This window comes from Urocitellus parryii, chromosome 7 (assembly GCF_045843805.1).
Source record: "Urocitellus parryii isolate mUroPar1 chromosome 7, mUroPar1.hap1, whole genome shotgun sequence".
Classification (NCBI taxonomy): domain Eukaryota; kingdom Metazoa; phylum Chordata; class Mammalia; order Rodentia; family Sciuridae; genus Urocitellus; species Urocitellus parryii.
This window is the reverse complement of record NC_135537.1, coordinates 138,865,869-138,884,674: the sequence shown is the minus strand read 5'-3', so window position 1 is coordinate 138,884,674 and position 18,806 is coordinate 138,865,869. Positions and strand designations below refer to the sequence as shown.

The window sequence follows — 18,806 nt, the reverse complement described above, 5'->3', positions numbered from 1 at the left end:
GCCTCCAAGCAGAGCAGCCATGGCTCACAAGTGCTTCCCGGGCTCACAGGCTGCCTGCTGTCCTTGTGCCAGGCAGACGGATGTTGGGTGGCACAGAAGGGCATTCCCTACCTCTCAGCCAGGGAGGGGGCATCAGGGGTCTCTCCACTGCTAGACTGACCCCAAACTGAGTCCCAGGATTCAGACTCCTAGTGATTGCCAGATACACCTCTTGGTTTGGGCCAGGAAACCTAGAGAGATGTCTGGGGTCACAGAGAGAATAATAGCCAAGCAGAGCCTGGAGGAAGGCCCCCAAGGTCCCAGTGCAATAATGTGAGGCCACATAGCCCCATCTACCTGTGTTCTGGACTATCCCTGACAAGGTATCTCCACAGGACAGCAGCTGCCACATGTGTCCTTTGAGGCTGTCAAGAGAGACTTTCCAAAAAAGAAGAGTCTTCCCCCAATTCATGTACCAAAACTCTGAGTTTCCATGGTGATAGACAAATTGCAAATCCATCCAAGAATGAGCTGGGGGTGGGGGGGACACTGGCCCATCCCTAAAGACGTGGACACAGCTGGCGCTGGGCTGTCTGTCCACTGCTGAGGCTGAGCAGGGCCACCCCCCTGGGCTTGATGGGGGAAATTCGGGGATGCCAGGTTCCATGGCAAGTGATGGAGCTCAGGACCCTGTGGAGGGGGACCAGGAGAGTCCTCCCCGCTCCCTGCCTCCTTGCCTCTCCCTGGATCCACGCGATGCTCCTTGTCCTCCCTAAGGCAACCGGCCCGTCTTCTCCCGCGGGTTTTCCCATCCTCGATCTGAAAAATCAGGCGTGGGCAGAATCCCAGCTCTCATCGCTGAGCCCATCCTGGACACAGCCTTTGGAGAATTAAAGGAAAGAAGAAAACTCAGCCCTCAGACCCTTGGAGTGTGTCGTGGAGGATGGAAGAGCAAGGGCCAAAAGATTTATGAGCCTAAAAGCTTTGTTAATAGACCTGGAAGATTTACGATCGCAGCTGCTCTGCAGGAGGAGAAGTAGCAGTGGCGATCGAATGGCAAATTAGCCAAGGTTTGGGGCATCTTGGGGACAGGAAAAGAAAGAACAGCTTCCTTGGCTGCTGAAGGAAGTGGGGGCTATTTGGGTAAAGGGCTTGTGGGACCCAGATCCCCTCAGCAGCACCTTCCCTTTCCCCAGTGACAGTAAGTGCACCCGCTGACGCTTCGGGTTTGTTTCTTTCGAGTGGGGTTTATGAGAGTGGATTAGAGACGGGATTTGGGTCTGAACATAAAGACCTCTAAGCTGAGACCTGGCCCCCGCTTGAAATCCCACATACAATGAGCAAAGCTGCCTGAGCCAAGAGACGGTGCATCAGAAAGAAATGAGTCTGCTGTGTGACACCATGGTGAGCTCAGTTGTCCTCTGACGTCGTTCCCCACCTTCCCATGGCTAGGGACCTCTGGGATCTATATCAGGAGTTCAAGAATAAGCCAACTGACAATAACTTGGAGAAGCTGTTTTTTTTTTAACCCTGGTATAACACAGGTACCCCAAGGGGACACAGCAATGTGGCCCTTTCACCCCACCTCCAGGGGTGCCTTTTTGGGCAAGACATACAGCTCACAATAAATGCTGTTCTCCCAATGTGGCATGGAACAGTTTGAGCCTGTGACCACATGCAACAGATGACAGAATGAGCCAGGGGCATGGTGGCAAGGAATGAATGAGTGTGCCACCACAACTTGAGCCCCGGGATATCCCATCCCATCATCTCCCGCTGAGTCCTTTGGCACCAAAGGATCAGGCATTATTGACACCAGAGAGCCCCAAGCCCACTCTGACACCTAAGTGCAGAGATGATCTGCAGATCAGCCACGGGGAAGACAGAACATTCCAAGTCAGGAAGCACAAATGGGTCGCATTTAAGAGTCTCTGCCAGAGAGGGGGAAACCAGCATGGAAGTCGGTCACCTCGTCTCTGCAGGGACTGTCCCACCACGGAGCTCCACAGCGGCCTGGCTGCTCCATCTCCCCTGCTCTTGGCATCTCTGCCTCCTGCCCACCTCCTCCCACCTGCTTTGTCCAGGGACCCACAGGACTGGCGTTTAGTCAGTCAGGAGATGAGTCAAAACTACGCAAATGCTTCTGACGCCCGCCCAGGAGGTCCAGTCTCGGCGGATTCATGCTCAAAGCTGCTCAATCCAGGACCAGAAAAGCAACCGAGGTCTGTCAGGTTGCTCAGGTACTGGGAAGGGGGCGGGTGGACCCCCTTGGTTCTAAATCACAAAAGACTTAAAAAAACCAAAGAAGTCTCCCTGGCAGGCAGCAGAGGGGAAAAACCAGAGAAGAAAAGGGCAGGATCCTTGAGCAGACAGAAGAAGGAAAAACTGGAAACAGCCACGGGGTCCTGGCTCACCCTACTCCACGGGCCAGCCACAGAAAGGAGATCCATGTGGTCTCATTGGTGGACAGGAGCTTGGCCTTTAAAGAGGGGGCAGCTGGCACGTCCTCAGCTGTGCAGAGGGAGATCTGACAGGGAGGCACCTGCAGGTGGGGCCCTGCTGGGACCTTGTCACTGGTGTCTCAGCTGGAGGAACTAAGACCTTGATGGTAAGGAGGCAACTGATCCAAGATCCATTTTCATGGTGCAATTGGCAGGACATGAGGATGACAGAGGCAAGCACCGCCTTGTCATCCTCCCTCCATGAAGCACCTACTGTATGCCGTCTCTTACAGCCAAAATGGTCAGCCCAGCCTTGACCTTCTGGCTGCTGGCCTCTGTGACCTGTGACTCCCTTAGCTGAAAGATGACAGAGGCTAAAGTCGCGCAGACTTTCCAGAAGGCTCTAGATCCACGTGGAAGCTGCCATCTCCCCCTCCTGTACTCGCAGTGGATTTCCCTAAATGACCAGGCGCTTCCTCCTGCTGAACTCTAATGCAGTCTCAGAATTCTCCACAGGCTTCTCCAGACAGGGCTTGGCAGATCAAACTATTAGCTTCCGTTGGTACAGATCAATTCTGTTTCTAATCTTATCTCCTACCAGTGTGTACCTACAGCTCAGGGCTGGGAGAAGGCTGTGTAAAATCTGCCTGCTAAGCCCCTAGCCCAGTGCCTCTCCTCCTCTCCTCCCTCTGTGACCAGCATTTTGCATTTCAAAGTAAATCAGACAGACACACACCTTGGAATCCCACCCCATCCGCTGAGTCCTGTCACCTGGGAGAGCTGGTTTCTGTCATTTGTACTTATTATCCTTATATCACTTAATTAAACGTTATGTAAATTGATGAAAAGAGATCAGAGCGGTTTCATTAAAACCAAGATCTTGTAAAGTCTTGATGGAAGCAACTTGCTTTGGGGAAAAAAAAAAAAATCTATTGAATTAGGTGTGGGCAGACAACTGTGAGAAACAAGAGGAAGAAAGGGGAAAATAGAGAAGACTCTGCAGTCAGATTGCTTTCCCAGTCGGTGTCTTTGAGTTCTTGCTCTGCTTTTAAGAAACCGAAGCTGGAGACTGAGACAAGGCCGCAGGGATGTGGTTTGTACAGGGAAGGCCGTGTGGGCCCAGCCTCAGAGAAGTGCCAAGGCCTGCCGCCAAAGGTTGGCAAATGGATGTACATTTCTATGTTTAAAATTAAAATAGAGTGTTTAAAGGATGAATATATTCTGTATTATGACGCCCACTGTTGATGAACCAGCCAAATATGGTCTCACCGAGTGCAGAAGAGACTGTTCACCGGGAGCGCTCCCTCCCTCGCCCTCCTGGGACTCCACCCCCGCCCAGCGGCTCCTTCTGCATGCACAAGGGGAGAGACTGCAAAGAGAAGCCAGGCCCTCTGGCTCCTGATTTTGCTCTTCCAGTGGAACCAGAGTGGTCACGGCACAGGCCTGGAGCCAGCCTGCCCAGACTAGGATCCTAGCTCCTCCACTTACTACCTGGGGCACATGCCTCGGTTTCCTCATCTGTAAGATGGGATGATGAGATCTCCTATCTCACAGGGTTGTTTTGAAGCTCCCATGAATTCATATGTAAAGTCCTGGGAAGCTGTGTGAAGGTCAGCTGTGACCTGATTCTCATCCCTGCAGAGTGTCACCTTTTGCCTTTAGACCTTTGCACCAAAGGGGATAATCAGCTTCTACCAGGCAGACGGGTTCCAGGCGAGTTCCAGTTCTGCCACATGTGGAGATGGCTGGGCAAGGGGCGAGCCCTCCCTGCTACTTCTGGATGAGTTTGGTCCACATCCCAACTCCTCACACCAGGACTCACCTCCTTAGCAGAAGAATCCCCAAGGTTCTACACCACACTGTCATGGCAGGAGGGAACCTTTCTGGTCCCTTCTATCCAAGCAGCGGCCCACAGGGGTGACCCCCCTCTGTCCATGTCTTGTCTTTTCCAGTGGTTTCCAGCGACAGTGACAGTGACTCCGATCTCAGCTCCTCCAGCCTGGAGGACAGACTCCCACCCACTGGGGTCAGGAACACCAAAGGTGACAAGCTCGTGGGGGAATCCGGTAAGTGTGGGTTATAACACTGTTTCTAAAGCCCCAGGTGCCAAGTGGCTTTGCCACTTCCTTAGATGGCAGCCTTGAGGCTGGCATCTGGTTGTTATAAATGGGGGTGGGGGAGGACCTGGGGCTGGGCCCACTAGAAGCTAAATCTCAGCAGCATTGAAGAGCAGGGCGTGGAGCCAGGCTCATCTGTATTTGCTGGGGTTTGGGACAAGAGGCAGGGCCAGCCAGGCCACACCCTCCACCTTGACCCTGGGATTCCTCCCATGCTCACAGTGGGGTTCCCAATATGTGCCACTGCCTCCAGGTGACACTTCCTTCTCTTTAGCACATGGGAGACAGAGAAGGTGGTTTCCAAAGTTTCCTCTGATTTTGACATGGCTGAGTTCACCTCTGTGACTCTGTCGTGTAACAGAGGGTTAACTGCAGCATTGAGGTAGAAGCAGAGCATGCCCTAGAAAGGTAAGGAAAGGCCTCCCACTTCCCTTGAAACACACGAAGGACCTTCCTGAAAAAGGACAGGCTCCATTCAGACATATTCCCAGGTGAGAAGTAGGATTTTTTTTTTTTTTAGTTGTAGATGGACACAATATATTTTTACTTATTTATTTTTATGTGGTGCTGAGGATCGAACCCAGTGCCTCACACATGCAAGGCAAACTCCCAACCACTGAGCCACAACCCAGCCTGAGAAGTAGGATATTTGAAAGAAGTTTCAGGAAGGCTGAGTTTAGGGGCTGGGGATGTGGCTCAAGCGGTAGCGCGCTCGCCTGGCATGCGTGCGGCCCAGGTTCGATCCTCAGCACCACATACCAACAAAGATGTTGTGTCCGCCGAGAACTAAAAAATAAATATTAAAAATTCTCTCTCTCTCTCTCTCTCTCTCTCTCTCTCTCTCTCTCTCTCTCTCTCTCCTCTCTCACTCTCTCTTTAAAAAAAAAAAAAAAAAAAAGGAAGGCTGAGTTTAATGTGCCATTTAAGAGAGAGAGAGAGAGAGAGCATGTGCTAGCTGTATAGTAACTACCCCAAACTGGAATGAAATGCCTTGGGGTGCCATCCTGAAGCTAAGACTAGGTGATCTGTCCTCTATGGAAGTTTCGGCTAGATCAGAGATGGCAAATGCCTGGCACTCTTTTGACCACTCTCAGTCCTGTGTCCATATCACAGTACTCATTGATCATGATTCTCTGAGCCCTGCTAGGGACTTAGAGTGCTCAGTACAGTTTTCCAAGTGGTCAATATCAACTGGCAGAGATGATTGCAAAAGATAAAAACTGCCCTAGATTCAGCCCCTTTGGCCCCCAAAATTCTTTTTTTTTAATATTTATTTTTTAGTTGTAGTTGGACACAAGACCTTTATTTATTATTTTTATGTGGTGTTGAGGATCGAACCCAGGGCCTCACATGTGCTAGGCAAGTGCTCTACCACTGAGCCACAACCCCACCCCCCAAAATTCTTCATTAGAAAGATTGTAAAGGAGCCAGGCACCATGATGCTCACCTGTCATCCCAGTGGCTTGGGAGGCTGAGCAGGAGGATCGTGAGTTCAAAGCCAGCCTCAGCATGGTCCTAAATGACTCGGGTGAGACTCTGTCACTAAATTAACCCAGGGTGGTTAAGCACCCTGGGTTCAATCCCCAGTACAAAAAAAAAAAAAAAGTGTAAAGGAAAGACCCGTGCCACCTTGGTTCCCACACTCCTCCTTCCTCCTACCGTGAGGATTCCCATCCTCTCCCTTCACACCCACTCCCAGCTAGGACTAGGAGACAGGAAAGGATTGGGTGAAGTGTTACAGGCTCCATTTCTGCTCTCAGCTAGGCAAGAACTAACCACCATATTGGAGGATTCTTTGGTGACTAAAGACAGCAGACTCCCTCTCCCTCTCCCTCCTGGGTTAGCCAAAATACACACCCTTCTCCCCACCACACACCCTCATCCTAGGAAGGCGGGAAAAACTAATAATTGTGAATTTTCCTGTCGGTGGCTTGTTGCTGTGAGAAACAGCTTGTGGTCCTTGCAGGTGGCAGCACGGAGTCCCCTAGGATGGGGCTGACCCACCTGCCCAGCCTCCTCTCGGGAAGCCAGAGCAGCCTGGCCAGCGAGACTGGGGGGGGCTCTGCAGACCCGCAGGGGGGTGCCCCGCCCTGGCCTGAGCCCAAGGGCCCCGGTGAGTACCCGCTGCACCTTCCCACTTAACCACCACCTTCCCCCTCCCTGTCCCTTCGTTCCCTCCTCCAAAACTGCAGAGGGACGGTTTTTTAGTTCTTGATGTTTACCAAGCGCAGTACCAGGCACTGGGGCAAAAAGCCAGATCCACCCCCCACCTCCGCTCCCCTGACCAGAGAGAGGAACCCAAAATAATAGCAACCACCCCGTCAATAAATTTAGCAATGCTTGTTACCAACCTCTACTTCACAAAATGCATAATCTGTCCAAGCCTTTCCCCATCTCCGAACACGAATAGGAACCCCACCTTGTGCCCACTCTGTGCTAGGCATCCAGTTCTCACCAAGCCCCGTCATGTGCCAGCCTGGCCGGGGACTGGGGGCTCTGGTCAGTCCTTGCTCTCCGGAAACCTGCCCCATGAGGGAGGAAGCTGAACCGGCCTCCCAGGCCATCCAGAGCTGCCCAGATCCTAGGACTGAGATCCTGGGGTGCTGGAACCAGGGACCCAGAGCCCAGCCTGCCCCAGCTCCTCCAAGGTCAACTTCCATTCTGTTGACAGAGTAGTTGGGAGCCCTACTGTCCCCATTTGATAGGAGTGGAAACCGGGCACAGGGGGTAAGGGTAATTATCTAAGGAGCCCAACCCCCTGGCCCTGGCCTTGCCCAGAATCCTCATGCAGTTGGGGGGGGGGGGGTTCTCATGAGAAACTGCACCTGCAGGTGGCCCAGCTCCCTTAAGAAGAAGCCCTAACTGAACTGGGCACCTTCCTGGTCAGAGACCCACAGGCACATGTGCCCAGGGCAGTAACTGATCTCTTGGCAGCAGGTCAGGGGTCTCCTTCCAGAAGCCTGAGTGCAGCCCAGCAGCCACCCACCAGGACCCTCCCTTTGTCCCTTCCTCCTCCCTCTTCTGAAGCCTTCCCAGGGCATTTGGGAGGGGGGGGGGGCAGTGGGGGGCAGGTCTCCAGGGAATGGAGGCATCTGTATTCCTGGAATAGACCCTGTCCCCTCCCTCTAGCCTCCTGAAGTCCTCCACAGAGGTCAGTTTGCAATGAAGCAGGCCCAAGCTCTAGGCCCAACCCACCACCCATGACCATGTGAATCTGGGCAAACCATCAGGTTGAACCAAGTGAAACTGTGGTTTTGTAGGTCAAACAGTCGGTCACCAGCAGACTCTCTCCACAATCCCGTTATCACCGAAGTGTCCCTCACGGGGTTGTGGGGAAGGTGAGATCCAGGGTCCCTGGGGACTGCCGGCCCTGAGTGGGTCCTCAGGAAATGTCCAGACGTAGCCAGGGCACGGAGAGGGTTCAGGGCCTCAGAAACAATGTGGAAAGCACTGGCTTAGGAGAGAATTTCTGTTCCCATGTCCGTGGCTCCTTCTGACATCCTGAGGTCACTGGGCAGTAGCCTCAGGGGCAGGGACGGTTCCAGTAAGGAGGCTGCCTTCACCTCTATTTCGTTCCCAGAGGTCGAGCTGTGCCTGAGGAGGGAATCCATGTCTGCTCACTGTTCACTGGTCTTTTTCTCTTTCCTCCAAAGGCAAAAGACACCCCCAGGCGAGTCCCCGCTACTGATGTGGCTTCTGGGACTTGGATGCATGGAGCAGACTTTCCAGTGGAAGATCTTGAGAGAGAGGAAGGAAGCAGGAGCCGGGCCTTCCCAGCTCCTTCCTGGCCAGTTCCTGAGCTCTCACCAGCCACCCCAGTGCCAGGACCTCTGACTCAACTAACCAGTGTTTGGGGACCGAGTCTGCTTAACCCCCACCCAGTGCCTTTCTGCACCCCTCTACTGCCAAGGCGCGCTCCTCCTCTACCACTCCCCACCCACCAGCCTGCTCCGTCACTGACCTTTATTTATTGTCCCCCCACCCCTGTCCCCACCCCCCAGTCTGACCCATCTTTAAGTCTGCTTGGGTCTCGGGTTGGGCTGGAAGGGCCTTCAGGGCCACCTTGAGGGGCCTTCCCCTATGCACTGAAGTTTCAGCAGGAAGCTACATGGGCCTTTCTCCATATTTATATTTATAGCAAGAAGAAATACAACCCTGAGCGTCCCCCCTCAAACTGAGCTTGGCCCCTCAAGGTGCAAAGACCTGAGCCCAGAGCAGGTGGGGTGAGAGATCTGTCTGCCCCTTCCCCCAGCTTCGGCTCCCAGGGAGGCAAAAACAGTGTCCTGTCTTCCCTTGGGGCTGGCCCAAGAGCTGGCTTGAAATCTAGCTCCTTGTTAGGTTTCTCTGAACCCCCCATTGGCCTCCCCAGGGTGCTCTCAGCCCAGGCAGGAGACTCCCCAAAGACACAATTCACTTCTCTTCAGTAGGTTTGGTTTGGCATGAAAAATACACAAAATGCAGGCAAATGCTTTTGGAAAACCCTGTGTGTTTGTGTGTGTGAGTGTCCACACCCTGCCCTCCTTCCCCGGGCACCCGGTTCTCCAGGGGCCTCCTTGTCTGCGGGCCAGGAGCCCTCGTGTCCCCCACCATTAGCTCTTTGCCCTTGCTGCTGGCAGACGGTAAAACTCATGTTCCCCTGTGACATGTTACGCTTCAGAATGAAAACAATAAAGATTAGAATTTGCATTAAGCCAGTGTTGATCCAGAGACCTCAAGGTTTGTGCTTCTGAGATGCATTAGGAGAGAAACGGATGGGGGCGGGGGGAGAAATGTGGTCACATTGATTTAAAAGAAATGAGCCAGATCGAGGTGTGGAACAAGAGTTCACGAAGCTAATAATGTTGAATGGGGAGAAAAAAGTCATCTATGTAAAAAAAAAAAAAAAAAAAAGTTATTCAGATTTATATCAGATGTATATATGTTCATCTGTAATCAATTTTTTTTAAGTGGACAAAAACTTCTGTCCTCCAGAAGCCCACTGAAATGACATCCAGCAATGAAAATGGCACAAACCATAGAAAAGCACAGGAGACAGGAGAGCAGGGGAGGAGGGGGCTGGAGATCTCTGGGCGACAGGACAGCATGATGTCTCGTGTCGGCTCTCCTGCTCCAAAACACCTATAAGGGAGGAGGCCCTGAGGAACAAGCCCTCTTGCTCTGCAGAATCCCCCAGATGCTCAGAACGTGGAGGGACTGGGTATCCCTCGGGTGGATGTTCGGGATGGGTGTGAAGATGGTACCGGTGGAAGGAAGCGGTTAAACGGGCAGGGGGTGCCGCTTAGACGGTGCTGGCCTAGCCCCTGGGAGGCCCTGGGTTCCATCCCCAGCAGGGCCAATAAATAAATAAATAAGTGGCCCACCTGCCTTGTGACCGCTCTTCCCTAACCCTGGCAGAGGACAAGTTTACTGATGGCTGAAGTTGAACTAGAAAGATTCTGGATTAAAGAGCCCAGGCCAGCCAAAGGCTGCAGGGAGGTGCTGTCCTGGGATGGGGAATGGTCAATGGGAAACCTTCACTCTCAAAACCTAGTCCCCCCACCACCACCTGGGTGCTCTTGGCTGCTCTTGGTGAGCAGCCAAGAGCACCCAGGAGTCGACTGAGTCCCATAACTGAAAGCAGAGCTTCCAATCCACAGGAGATGGGAGTCCGGAGAGTCCTCTGAAGCTATTGCACCTGTGAAACAAAAAAGATTTTTTTTTTAAAGGAAGTGTTAGTGCTCTTGAAAATTAAAAGTAAAATAGCATTTTGGAGGATGGATACTGTGGACTGAACCCAGGGGGTGCTTTACCACTGAGTTACTTCCCCAAACTTTTTATTTCATTTTTGAAACAGGTTCTCACTAAGTTGCTGAGGTTGACCTCAAATATGCACTCGTCCTGCCTCAGCCTCCTGAGTGTCTGGGATTAGAGGCGTGCACCAGTACACAGAGTTGAGACCAACAATTTTAAAATATGTGAGAGGGATGGACAGTGAGAACAAAGAAAATCTCCCAGAAAGTAAAATACAAAAATAAAAAAAAAATGTAAAAAAAGGAAAAAGGTCTGCTGGTCTGGCCCGAGTTCCAGCAAGTTATAAAACATCTTGGCATTGAGAGAGAAAAAAAAAAAAAAAGTCAAGAACAATGTACAACCAAAAATAATGATCAATACAGAAGGTTCCACTTCCAACTAATAGGAACTTCAAAGGGAGAAACAGAAAGCAAAGGAGAGAAAATTATTAAATGTTTTCTAGATGGGTAGTAACTTACAGTTAGGAGCAAGAAGTTCTGGGGTTCTATTGCACAATAGGGTGACTATAGGCAACCATAACATACTATGGATTCTTAAAAAGTAGAAGAAGCCAGGCATGTTGGTGCACGCCCATCATCTCAGCAACTTGGTAGACTGAGGCAGGAGGATCGCAAGTTCAAGGCCAGCCTCAGCAACTTAGAAAGACCCTGCCTCAATATGAAAAATAAAAGCTGGGGTGCAGCTCAGTGGTACAGGGCTCCTGAGTTGAATCCCTAGTACCACAAAACTGGGGAGGCGGGAACTAGAAAAAAAAGGTTTCGAATATTTTCATCATAAAGAAATGATAAATATTTGAAGAGATATACTCACCCTGATTCAAACATTACACAGTGTATATGCAAATCAAAATATTACACGGTACCTTATAAATATGCATAATTTTTATGTTATGCATCAGTTTTAAAAATTAAATAAGAAGCTGTGCATGTAGCTCAGTGGTAGAGAACTTGCCCAGCATGCAAGAGGCCCTGGGTTCCATCCCCCATACCACAGAAAGGGAAAATAGGGGCTGGGGCTGGGGCTTGGTGGTAGCACATTTGCCTGGCATGTGTGAGGCACTGGGTTTGATTCTAAGCACCACATATAAATAAATAAAATAAAGGTCTATCAACAACTAAAAAAAAAAATTAAAGGAAAATAGGTCAGAAAATATTAAAGGGTATTTCCTAGAACTAAAGGCAAGCACAGAGACATGGCACCTCCCGGCCACTGTGACCCATGCAGCCTAGGTGAATTTGATTGACAGCACCTACTAACAGGTGAGCATGCACTGTTACATCACACCCAGATTCCCCTCACTGGCTGAGCAGCTGAGAGTGCACCTTAACACTCTTCCAGGGGATGCACAGGGTGGGAGGCCATGCCTTGAGTCGCCCTGGTCTCCAGTGGTGGTTGTCACCTTTGGCTGCTCATTGGAATCACCTGGGAAGGTTTAATGCATTCCTGCCAGATCCACTATAAGAAATTCTGGTTTAATTTTGGAAGCAGTCTTAACATGAGGAATTTTAAAGTTCACCAGATAACAGCAGGGTTCTGGGAGAGCTGAGGGCCATTTCCCTGCTCTTCTACATAGACTCCAGGAGACATGAATAGAATATTTAGCAGAAAATTGGGAACAGTCTACCACAGAAGAATAGATGCAGAAATATATGTAAAGAGTGGAATATTACGCACTGGTGAAAATAAGTCCATACTTAAGATATGATGAATCTCACAAACATGGTGAGCAAAGAAACAGATGGCTAGAAAATAAATTTGTTATGATGTAGAGACTTTAAAACATGCAAAAGTTTTATGTATTAGCCAGGTGGGCGGTGCCACCTGTAATCCCAGCAACTCAGGAGGCTGAGGCAGGAGGATTGCAAGTTTAGCACCAGCCTGGGCAACTTAGCCAGACCCTGTCTCAAAAAAATAAAAAGGGCTGAGATGGAGTTCAGTGGTTGAGCATCCCTGAGTTCAATCCCTGGTACCAAAAAAAAAAAATTGTATTGAAATACTTTTTATACAGTGAAAGAATAAAGAAAGACAGTGGAAGGATAAACAGCAGATTAAGGACACAACTTGGGAAGACAAGGGATGCAATTAAAGGTTTTCACCTGGCATGGTGGGGCATACTTATAATCCCAGCAATGAGGGAGGCTAAGACAAGAGGATCACAAATTTGAGGCCAGCCTCTGCAACTTAATGAGTTGTGAAATAAGTAAAATAAAAATAAAAAAGGGCTGGGACTGTAGCTCAGTGGTGGAGCATCCCTGGGATCAATCCCTAGTACCAATTAAAAAAAAAAGATTGTAATATATTTTATATTGTATTATATTTTATACATGTGAATACATTGCATACTACATGTTACATTTAAATTATTTTTCTGTGTCAGATTTTTTAAAGTAAAAAATTTAAGAACTGTATCAAGTCTTTTTTTATCATTGTAACAAACCTTTCATTACATGATGTGACATTGTTAACTACAGGCACAATGTGGTAGAACAGATCTCTAGATGCTATTCATCTTGCATAACTGAAACTTTCTATGCATTTGACAGCAAATTCCCATTGCCTCTCCCCACCCCCAGCCCCTGGAAGCCACCATTCTGCTTTTTGTTTTTATGAGTTAAATCATTTTAAATACCTCACGTAGGTGGAATCATGTAGTATTTGTCCTTCTCTGAAGGACTTATTTCACAATGTCCTCGAGGTTCATTCATGTTGTTACAAATGGCAGGATCTCTCCTTTTTTAAGGCTGAATCATATTCCAATATGTGGATATAGCACATTTGTTTTGTCCATTCATCTGTCAGTAGACATTTAGGTTGTTTCTGTACATTGGGTACTGAGTAATGGCTTGAACAATATATATTGGTTTAAATAATGGCAAAGCTCATTTTTACCGCTTCTAATCTACCATTTGTTGATGTCTCTAGTCAGTGACATAAGATAAAAAAAAATAATAATAAAAATCCTGCATGCTTGAAAGTAACCAAATATTGACTCTATCCTGCAACTTTATTGAAATTGACTTTCAGATCTCTGTAAGAATCTGCCCCCTCCATCAGTTCTGTGTATGTTGTTCTCTAGTGACATGTGCATGATGACCTTATTCTTCTCCTCTTCCCTTTGAGTCCAAGGTTGAATCATAAAGATCCAAGCCTTCTTATGAAATTTCAGGATATCAGGATAAATAGGAAAAATCCTAAAATCTTCCAAAGAGAAAAAGAAATAGATCCCATACATACAAAGTAGAAATTGAATTGAATCTCAAAGTAGAATTTGAAGCCAGAACACAGCAAAGAAATATCCTTTCAAATTCAGCAGGGAGGGGCTGGTGATATAACTCAGCTGGTAGAGTGCTTCCCTCGTATGCACAAGGCCCTGGGTTCAATCCCCAGCAACACACACACACAAATGAATTCAGAAGGGAAATTATTCCTAATCTAGACTTTTATGTTCAGCCAAACATAGGTGGAGTGTGAAGGGAAAATGAAAATATTTTCAAATACAGGAATTCTTGAAAATTTTCACCTCTCATGTACTCTTTCTCAGGCAGCTACTGCAGGATATGCTCCAACCAGACAAAGGAGAAAACCATAAAAGAGGATAAAGAGGACTCAGGAGAGAGGCAGAGAATATCCAGGGGGATAGTAAAGATGTGTGACTTGGCCAGACTGGAGCTCAGACAGGGGAAATAGATGAGGATATACAAGAAACATGTGTATTTGGGTAGATTGCACCTAAGAGCTGAATCCTATCCTATTTTATAATCATATAAAATTTTTAAAAATCAAGAATTAAAATAAGCATGAGATTTAGGTACAAAGGAGCTAGAACAATTCTTGGGGTTGCCTAGAGAGGGACTCCAAGTGGCAGGGGATTGCTACTCAATGTTGTAAGTGTGGTATGACAGTTGCCCTTTGTAGACTACATACTACATTTAAAACAATAAAAAAAAAATGATAATGGGCTGGGGATGTGGCTCAGGCGGTAGCGCGCTCGCCTGGCATGCGTGCAGCCCAGGTTCAATCCTCAGCACCACATACCAACAAAGATGTTGTGTCTGCTGAGAACTGACAAATAGATATTAGAAATTCTCTCTCTCTCTCTCCTCTCTCACTCTCTCTTTAAAAAAAAAATAAAAATAAAAAAATAATGGAAAAATACATACCAAACTCCTGACGAACCCACAGGGCAGCGGGTGGAGGCAGTGAGAGCCCTGAGGCCGTAAGGAGTGAGTGAGGCATGGAGACTGTGAGTTCTAGGCAGACAGAGAAGGTACAGACTTGGGCTGGACTTAGAATGGTTCAACCTGCAAAATTTTTTGGCGGGATGGGGGGTGGGGGTTGGGGGGAGTGTACAGGGAATTAAACTCAGGGGCGCTAGACCACTAAGCCACATCCCCAGTCCTATTTTGTATTTTATCTAGAGACAGAGTCTCACTGAGTTGCTTAGTGCCTTGCCTTTGCTGAGGCTGGCTTTGAATTCGAGATCCTCCTGCCTCAGCCTCCTGAGCCACTGGGATGACAGGTGTGTCCAGCTCAATCTGCAACTTTTTGACAATGATGCAAAAGCAATCCACATTCAATGGAAACTGGACTTTAATTTTTTAATTTTGATCTTTCCCTGGCTATCTGCATGTAGCTGGTCCTCTCCCGCCAGGTTGGGCAGCAGCAGCAGCGAGCTCTCCAGCAGCCCCACAGTCAGGAGGGGCAACAACCCACACTCCACAGGTGTTGCTAAGCTACGATGTTTGGGAGGTTAGGTGTATTCGATGTATTTTTACCTTAGGAGATTTTCAAATTAGCAGAGTTTATAGGAACGTAACCCCATCCAAAGTCCAGGGGCTCCTGTATCCACAACTCCACCTGGGAAACATCTAGCCTGCGAGTGGCTGTTGCTTCCATTTCTAAGCGACAGGTGCTCTACCTGTGTCTCTTCAAGGGACCAATCCCTCTCCTACTAGCAGCAGCAGGAGCCCCACATTCAGCCCCCCACAGAAACCCAGGTCTCCTCCAGACCTAGCCCAGGACAGGGACCCACTCCCGGCAGCCCTAGGATGAATTCCAAATTCATGTCCTAGAAACAGATTTATCATAAATCAATCCTGGAAGTCTCAGGTTTAGGGTGAAGATGGGATCCAGACCCTCCCATGGGGGATGAGGAGCAACTTCCAGAGTCAAGGGTTCTCTGTGGACTGGTCTGAGAGCCAAGAAATTCTTTCTTAACAAAAAACACTGAGGGGCTGGGATTGTGGCTCAGTGGTAGAGAGCTCGCCTAGCATGTGTGAGGCACTGGGGTTGATTCTCAGCATCATATACATAAATGAATAAAATAAAGGCCCATGAACATTTTAAAAAAATTAAAACGGCTGGGGCTGTAGCTCAGTGGTAGGGCACCCCTGGGTTCGATACCCAGTACTGGGAAAAAAAAAAAAAAAACATGAAAACCAACGCAGAGTCCTGCCACCCTGATCAGCACATCAATAGCAGCTGTCATTTCTCCTATAGGACCCAAATGTAGCATCTACCTTAGGCATTATTTTATTTTATTTTCAGGCATTGCTCTCTGATGAGGTAAGGAGAGCTTAAAGAGAAGTTCAGCGGCCACCTAGTGCCAGCCGGCTGGGGCTTGGGAACAATGATGCAGGTCTCACTCTTTCTCCTACATCTCAACCATGCCCTGCGGGGGGCCAGGGCAGGGTTCAGAGATAACCCCTGTCATCCTACTGCCTCTGAATCACCCAATGGACTTTTAAAACAGATCACTGGTCCCCCTCTCCAGAGTCGGGGTCTAGATGGCTGGGCTGAGAGGTGCATTTTTAAGTTTCCAGGTGACACTGAGGCTCCCGTTTGGGGGACCTCACTTTGAGGGGCACTGATGCAGTAGATCCCACTAGGGTTACCTGCATTTTCTCGGCCAGCATCCCTAAAGCCACACCAACTGGGGGATGGGACATAGACCTTGGCAGGGGAGGCAGAGGAGGTGGAGACCAGGCTGGCAGAGAAAACCCGCAGCAACCCGAAGGCTGAAGGGTGAACCCCTGTCTCCAGTTGACTCCTTGAACCCAGATCTGCTGCTGTGTGCCTTCCCCCACAAAGATGCGCTGCCCTGAGCCTGTGAAGCCCCGGAACAAAGAGCATCCACGGGCGGATTCACCTCCCACGGGCTCAGCAAATTAAAGCCATTTCCACCCAAAAAAGTGAGGGCTGGCGTCTCTCCCTAATGGGAACACGGCCTGTTGTCTGGTGCTGCCTCTCCAGGATGCCAGAAGCCTGCATGATCTGTTTCTGCCTCTCCTGTGAATTGTCACCGCTGCGCTGCTGCGTTCTGTCCAGGCGCAGGGCGCAGCGCTCAGCGGGCTGCCGAGAGGGAGGCGGCCTGGCTGGGGAGGGAGCCCCACGGAGGGCTCCAGGCTGCAGCTCCCTCGCCGCCTCAGCCGCCCCCACCCCTCGCCGGCTGGGCTTTGTTTGCTGACAACAAACAAGAGCCCTCAATCCCACGGAGCCAAGGCCAGGGAGAGATGAAGCATTTTGCTGTGAAGGGAAGATAATAACCATCGTAGCCACCATTTGTTGAGTCAGGCACCTGCGGAGAAAGTAGGGAAACCTCACCAGCCTGGGAGTCCTAGGCTATGTTTACTAGTCCCAATTCACAGAGGGGGAAACTGAGGCCCAGAGAGATCAAGAGAGCCTGCAGGGCTGGGACTGTAGTGCAGTGGTAGAGCATTTGCCTAGCAAGTGTGAGGCACTGGGTTCGATCCTCAGCACCACATACATAAACAAAATAAAGGTATTGTGTCCATCTACAACTAAAAATATTAAGAGAGAGAGAGAGAGTGAGAGAGAGACCCCATTTGCATCCAGGGTCATCAGATGCCAAAGACTGTGCCCTTGAAGCTGCACTACAGGGTTGAGATTTGCATGTGAGAACAAATCAGGACTCTTGGGACAGGAATACTGAGTTGTATCAGCAGCGCGGATGGAAACTTCTGGATGGGAAGGGACACAATCAGCCCCTTGTCCCACTGGCACATTTCCCACTGCCGATGTGACAAATGAGAATAAAGCCCGGTCCTTACACAGAGGTTTTGCCACCCTGGAAATTGTCTCGACCCAAGGTGGCTGAGAACCCCAGGTACTGACGCCAGTCTTCCTTCATGGGGACCCGGGGGGTGGGTTCATGAAGCCGCTGTCTTTTCCAGCCGTGTATGGGGCAGGGGGGGTGGATTTGGCGTAGAGGGTTTCTAGAAGCTTCTAATAACCAAGTACCTTGTGGGAGCTTTCGGAGCCCAGGTCCTATCTTTCAACTGTCCTGCAACTCCACAAGGGCTATGGGAGCTGGGCCACAGAGGTGTCACCTGAGCTCCAAGAGGGAGCCCTGTAATGAGACAGGCCCCTAGCTCATCTCAGGAGTGACCACAGCCATCTCATCATCCCATGGGCACCTGCCTATTTTAATTGGTGGTGAAACTGCATATAATTTACCATTCTAACCATTTATAAGTACACGGTTCAGTGGCGTTAAGTACATGCACAACATCACCTAACCTTACCCCCATTCATTTCCAGAAATTTCCATCATCCCAAACTGGACCTCTGACCCATTAAATAATGACTCCCCATTCCTTCTCCCAGCCCGACAACCATCCGTCCACCTCTTTTTTCTGACTACTCTAAGTAGCTCACATCACATTCATCCATGTGTATCTGGCTTATTTCACTTGGAATACTGTTGTCAAGGTCCATCCATGTTGGTCCATGTCAAAATCACTGAATCCCACCTTATGGCTGAGTGTCATGCCACTAGACAGACATGGATTTTGCATATATGATGGATTTTGTTTATCCAGTCATCTAAATATGGATGTTTGATTTATTTCCACCTTTTGACTGTCGTGAATAATGCTGCTATGAATTTGAGTGTATAAATATCTGTTTAAGTCCCTGCTTCCAATTCTTTAAGTATAAACCCAAAAGTGGAATAACTAGATCATGTGATATCAAGGCCTGATTGGGTGAGTCCTCAAACTCTCTACTGAGGGACAAGAGCCTTTGACTGTGTCTGGGGACCAGCGCCCTCACCTGGACCTGTTGTGAGCCCTGTGTGTTTGTTACCCCCCCCCCATCTGTAAAGGACAGAAGAATTAAATGCTTTTCTAATTGTTTTCCCCAGAGTTTCTGGAGCAGGAACAGATGATGGGAAGATCCAGAGGGAGGCTTAGAACCCGTCCCACTCCCTACTGCTAACATAGGGGCTCCCCTTTGACATCCTTGCTAGGGTACCATGGTGGAGTTCAGGGCCTGCTACTCTGGCACCTTGGAATAGTGAGAATTTAAAGCTGAAGGAGTCTGAGGAACTGTAGGTGGGGAAGCTCTTTTTTGATCTTCCCTTGATGCAGGCTGCAAAACCTAGGAAGGGTTTTCTGGTCTTCCCTTGAAACAGGTCAAAAGACCCAGAGTAAGGGCTGGGCTTGTGGCTCAGCGGTAG

At 49.3% G+C, this 18,806-nt stretch overlaps 1 protein-coding gene across 4 annotated transcripts in view; it reads left to right on the top strand.

Annotated features, from left to right (window-relative positions):
* Positions 1-9,194, top strand: part of Rph3al (rabphilin 3A like (without C2 domains)) — a 149,721-nt gene extending 140,527 nt beyond the window's left edge. For all 4 annotated transcript variants that reach the window (XM_026388869.2, XM_026388871.2, XM_026388870.2 and 1 more), the window contains 3 exons: positions 4,373-4,486; positions 6,504-6,650; positions 8,191-9,194. In XM_026388869.2, the coding sequence (XP_026244654.2) occupies positions 4,373-4,486; positions 6,504-6,650; positions 8,191-8,225 (296 nt within the window). In that variant the 3' untranslated portion in view covers positions 8,226-9,194. The remainder of the gene's footprint in view (positions 1-4,372; positions 4,487-6,503; positions 6,651-8,190) is intronic.
* Positions 9,195-18,806: the final 9,612 nt, after the last annotated feature.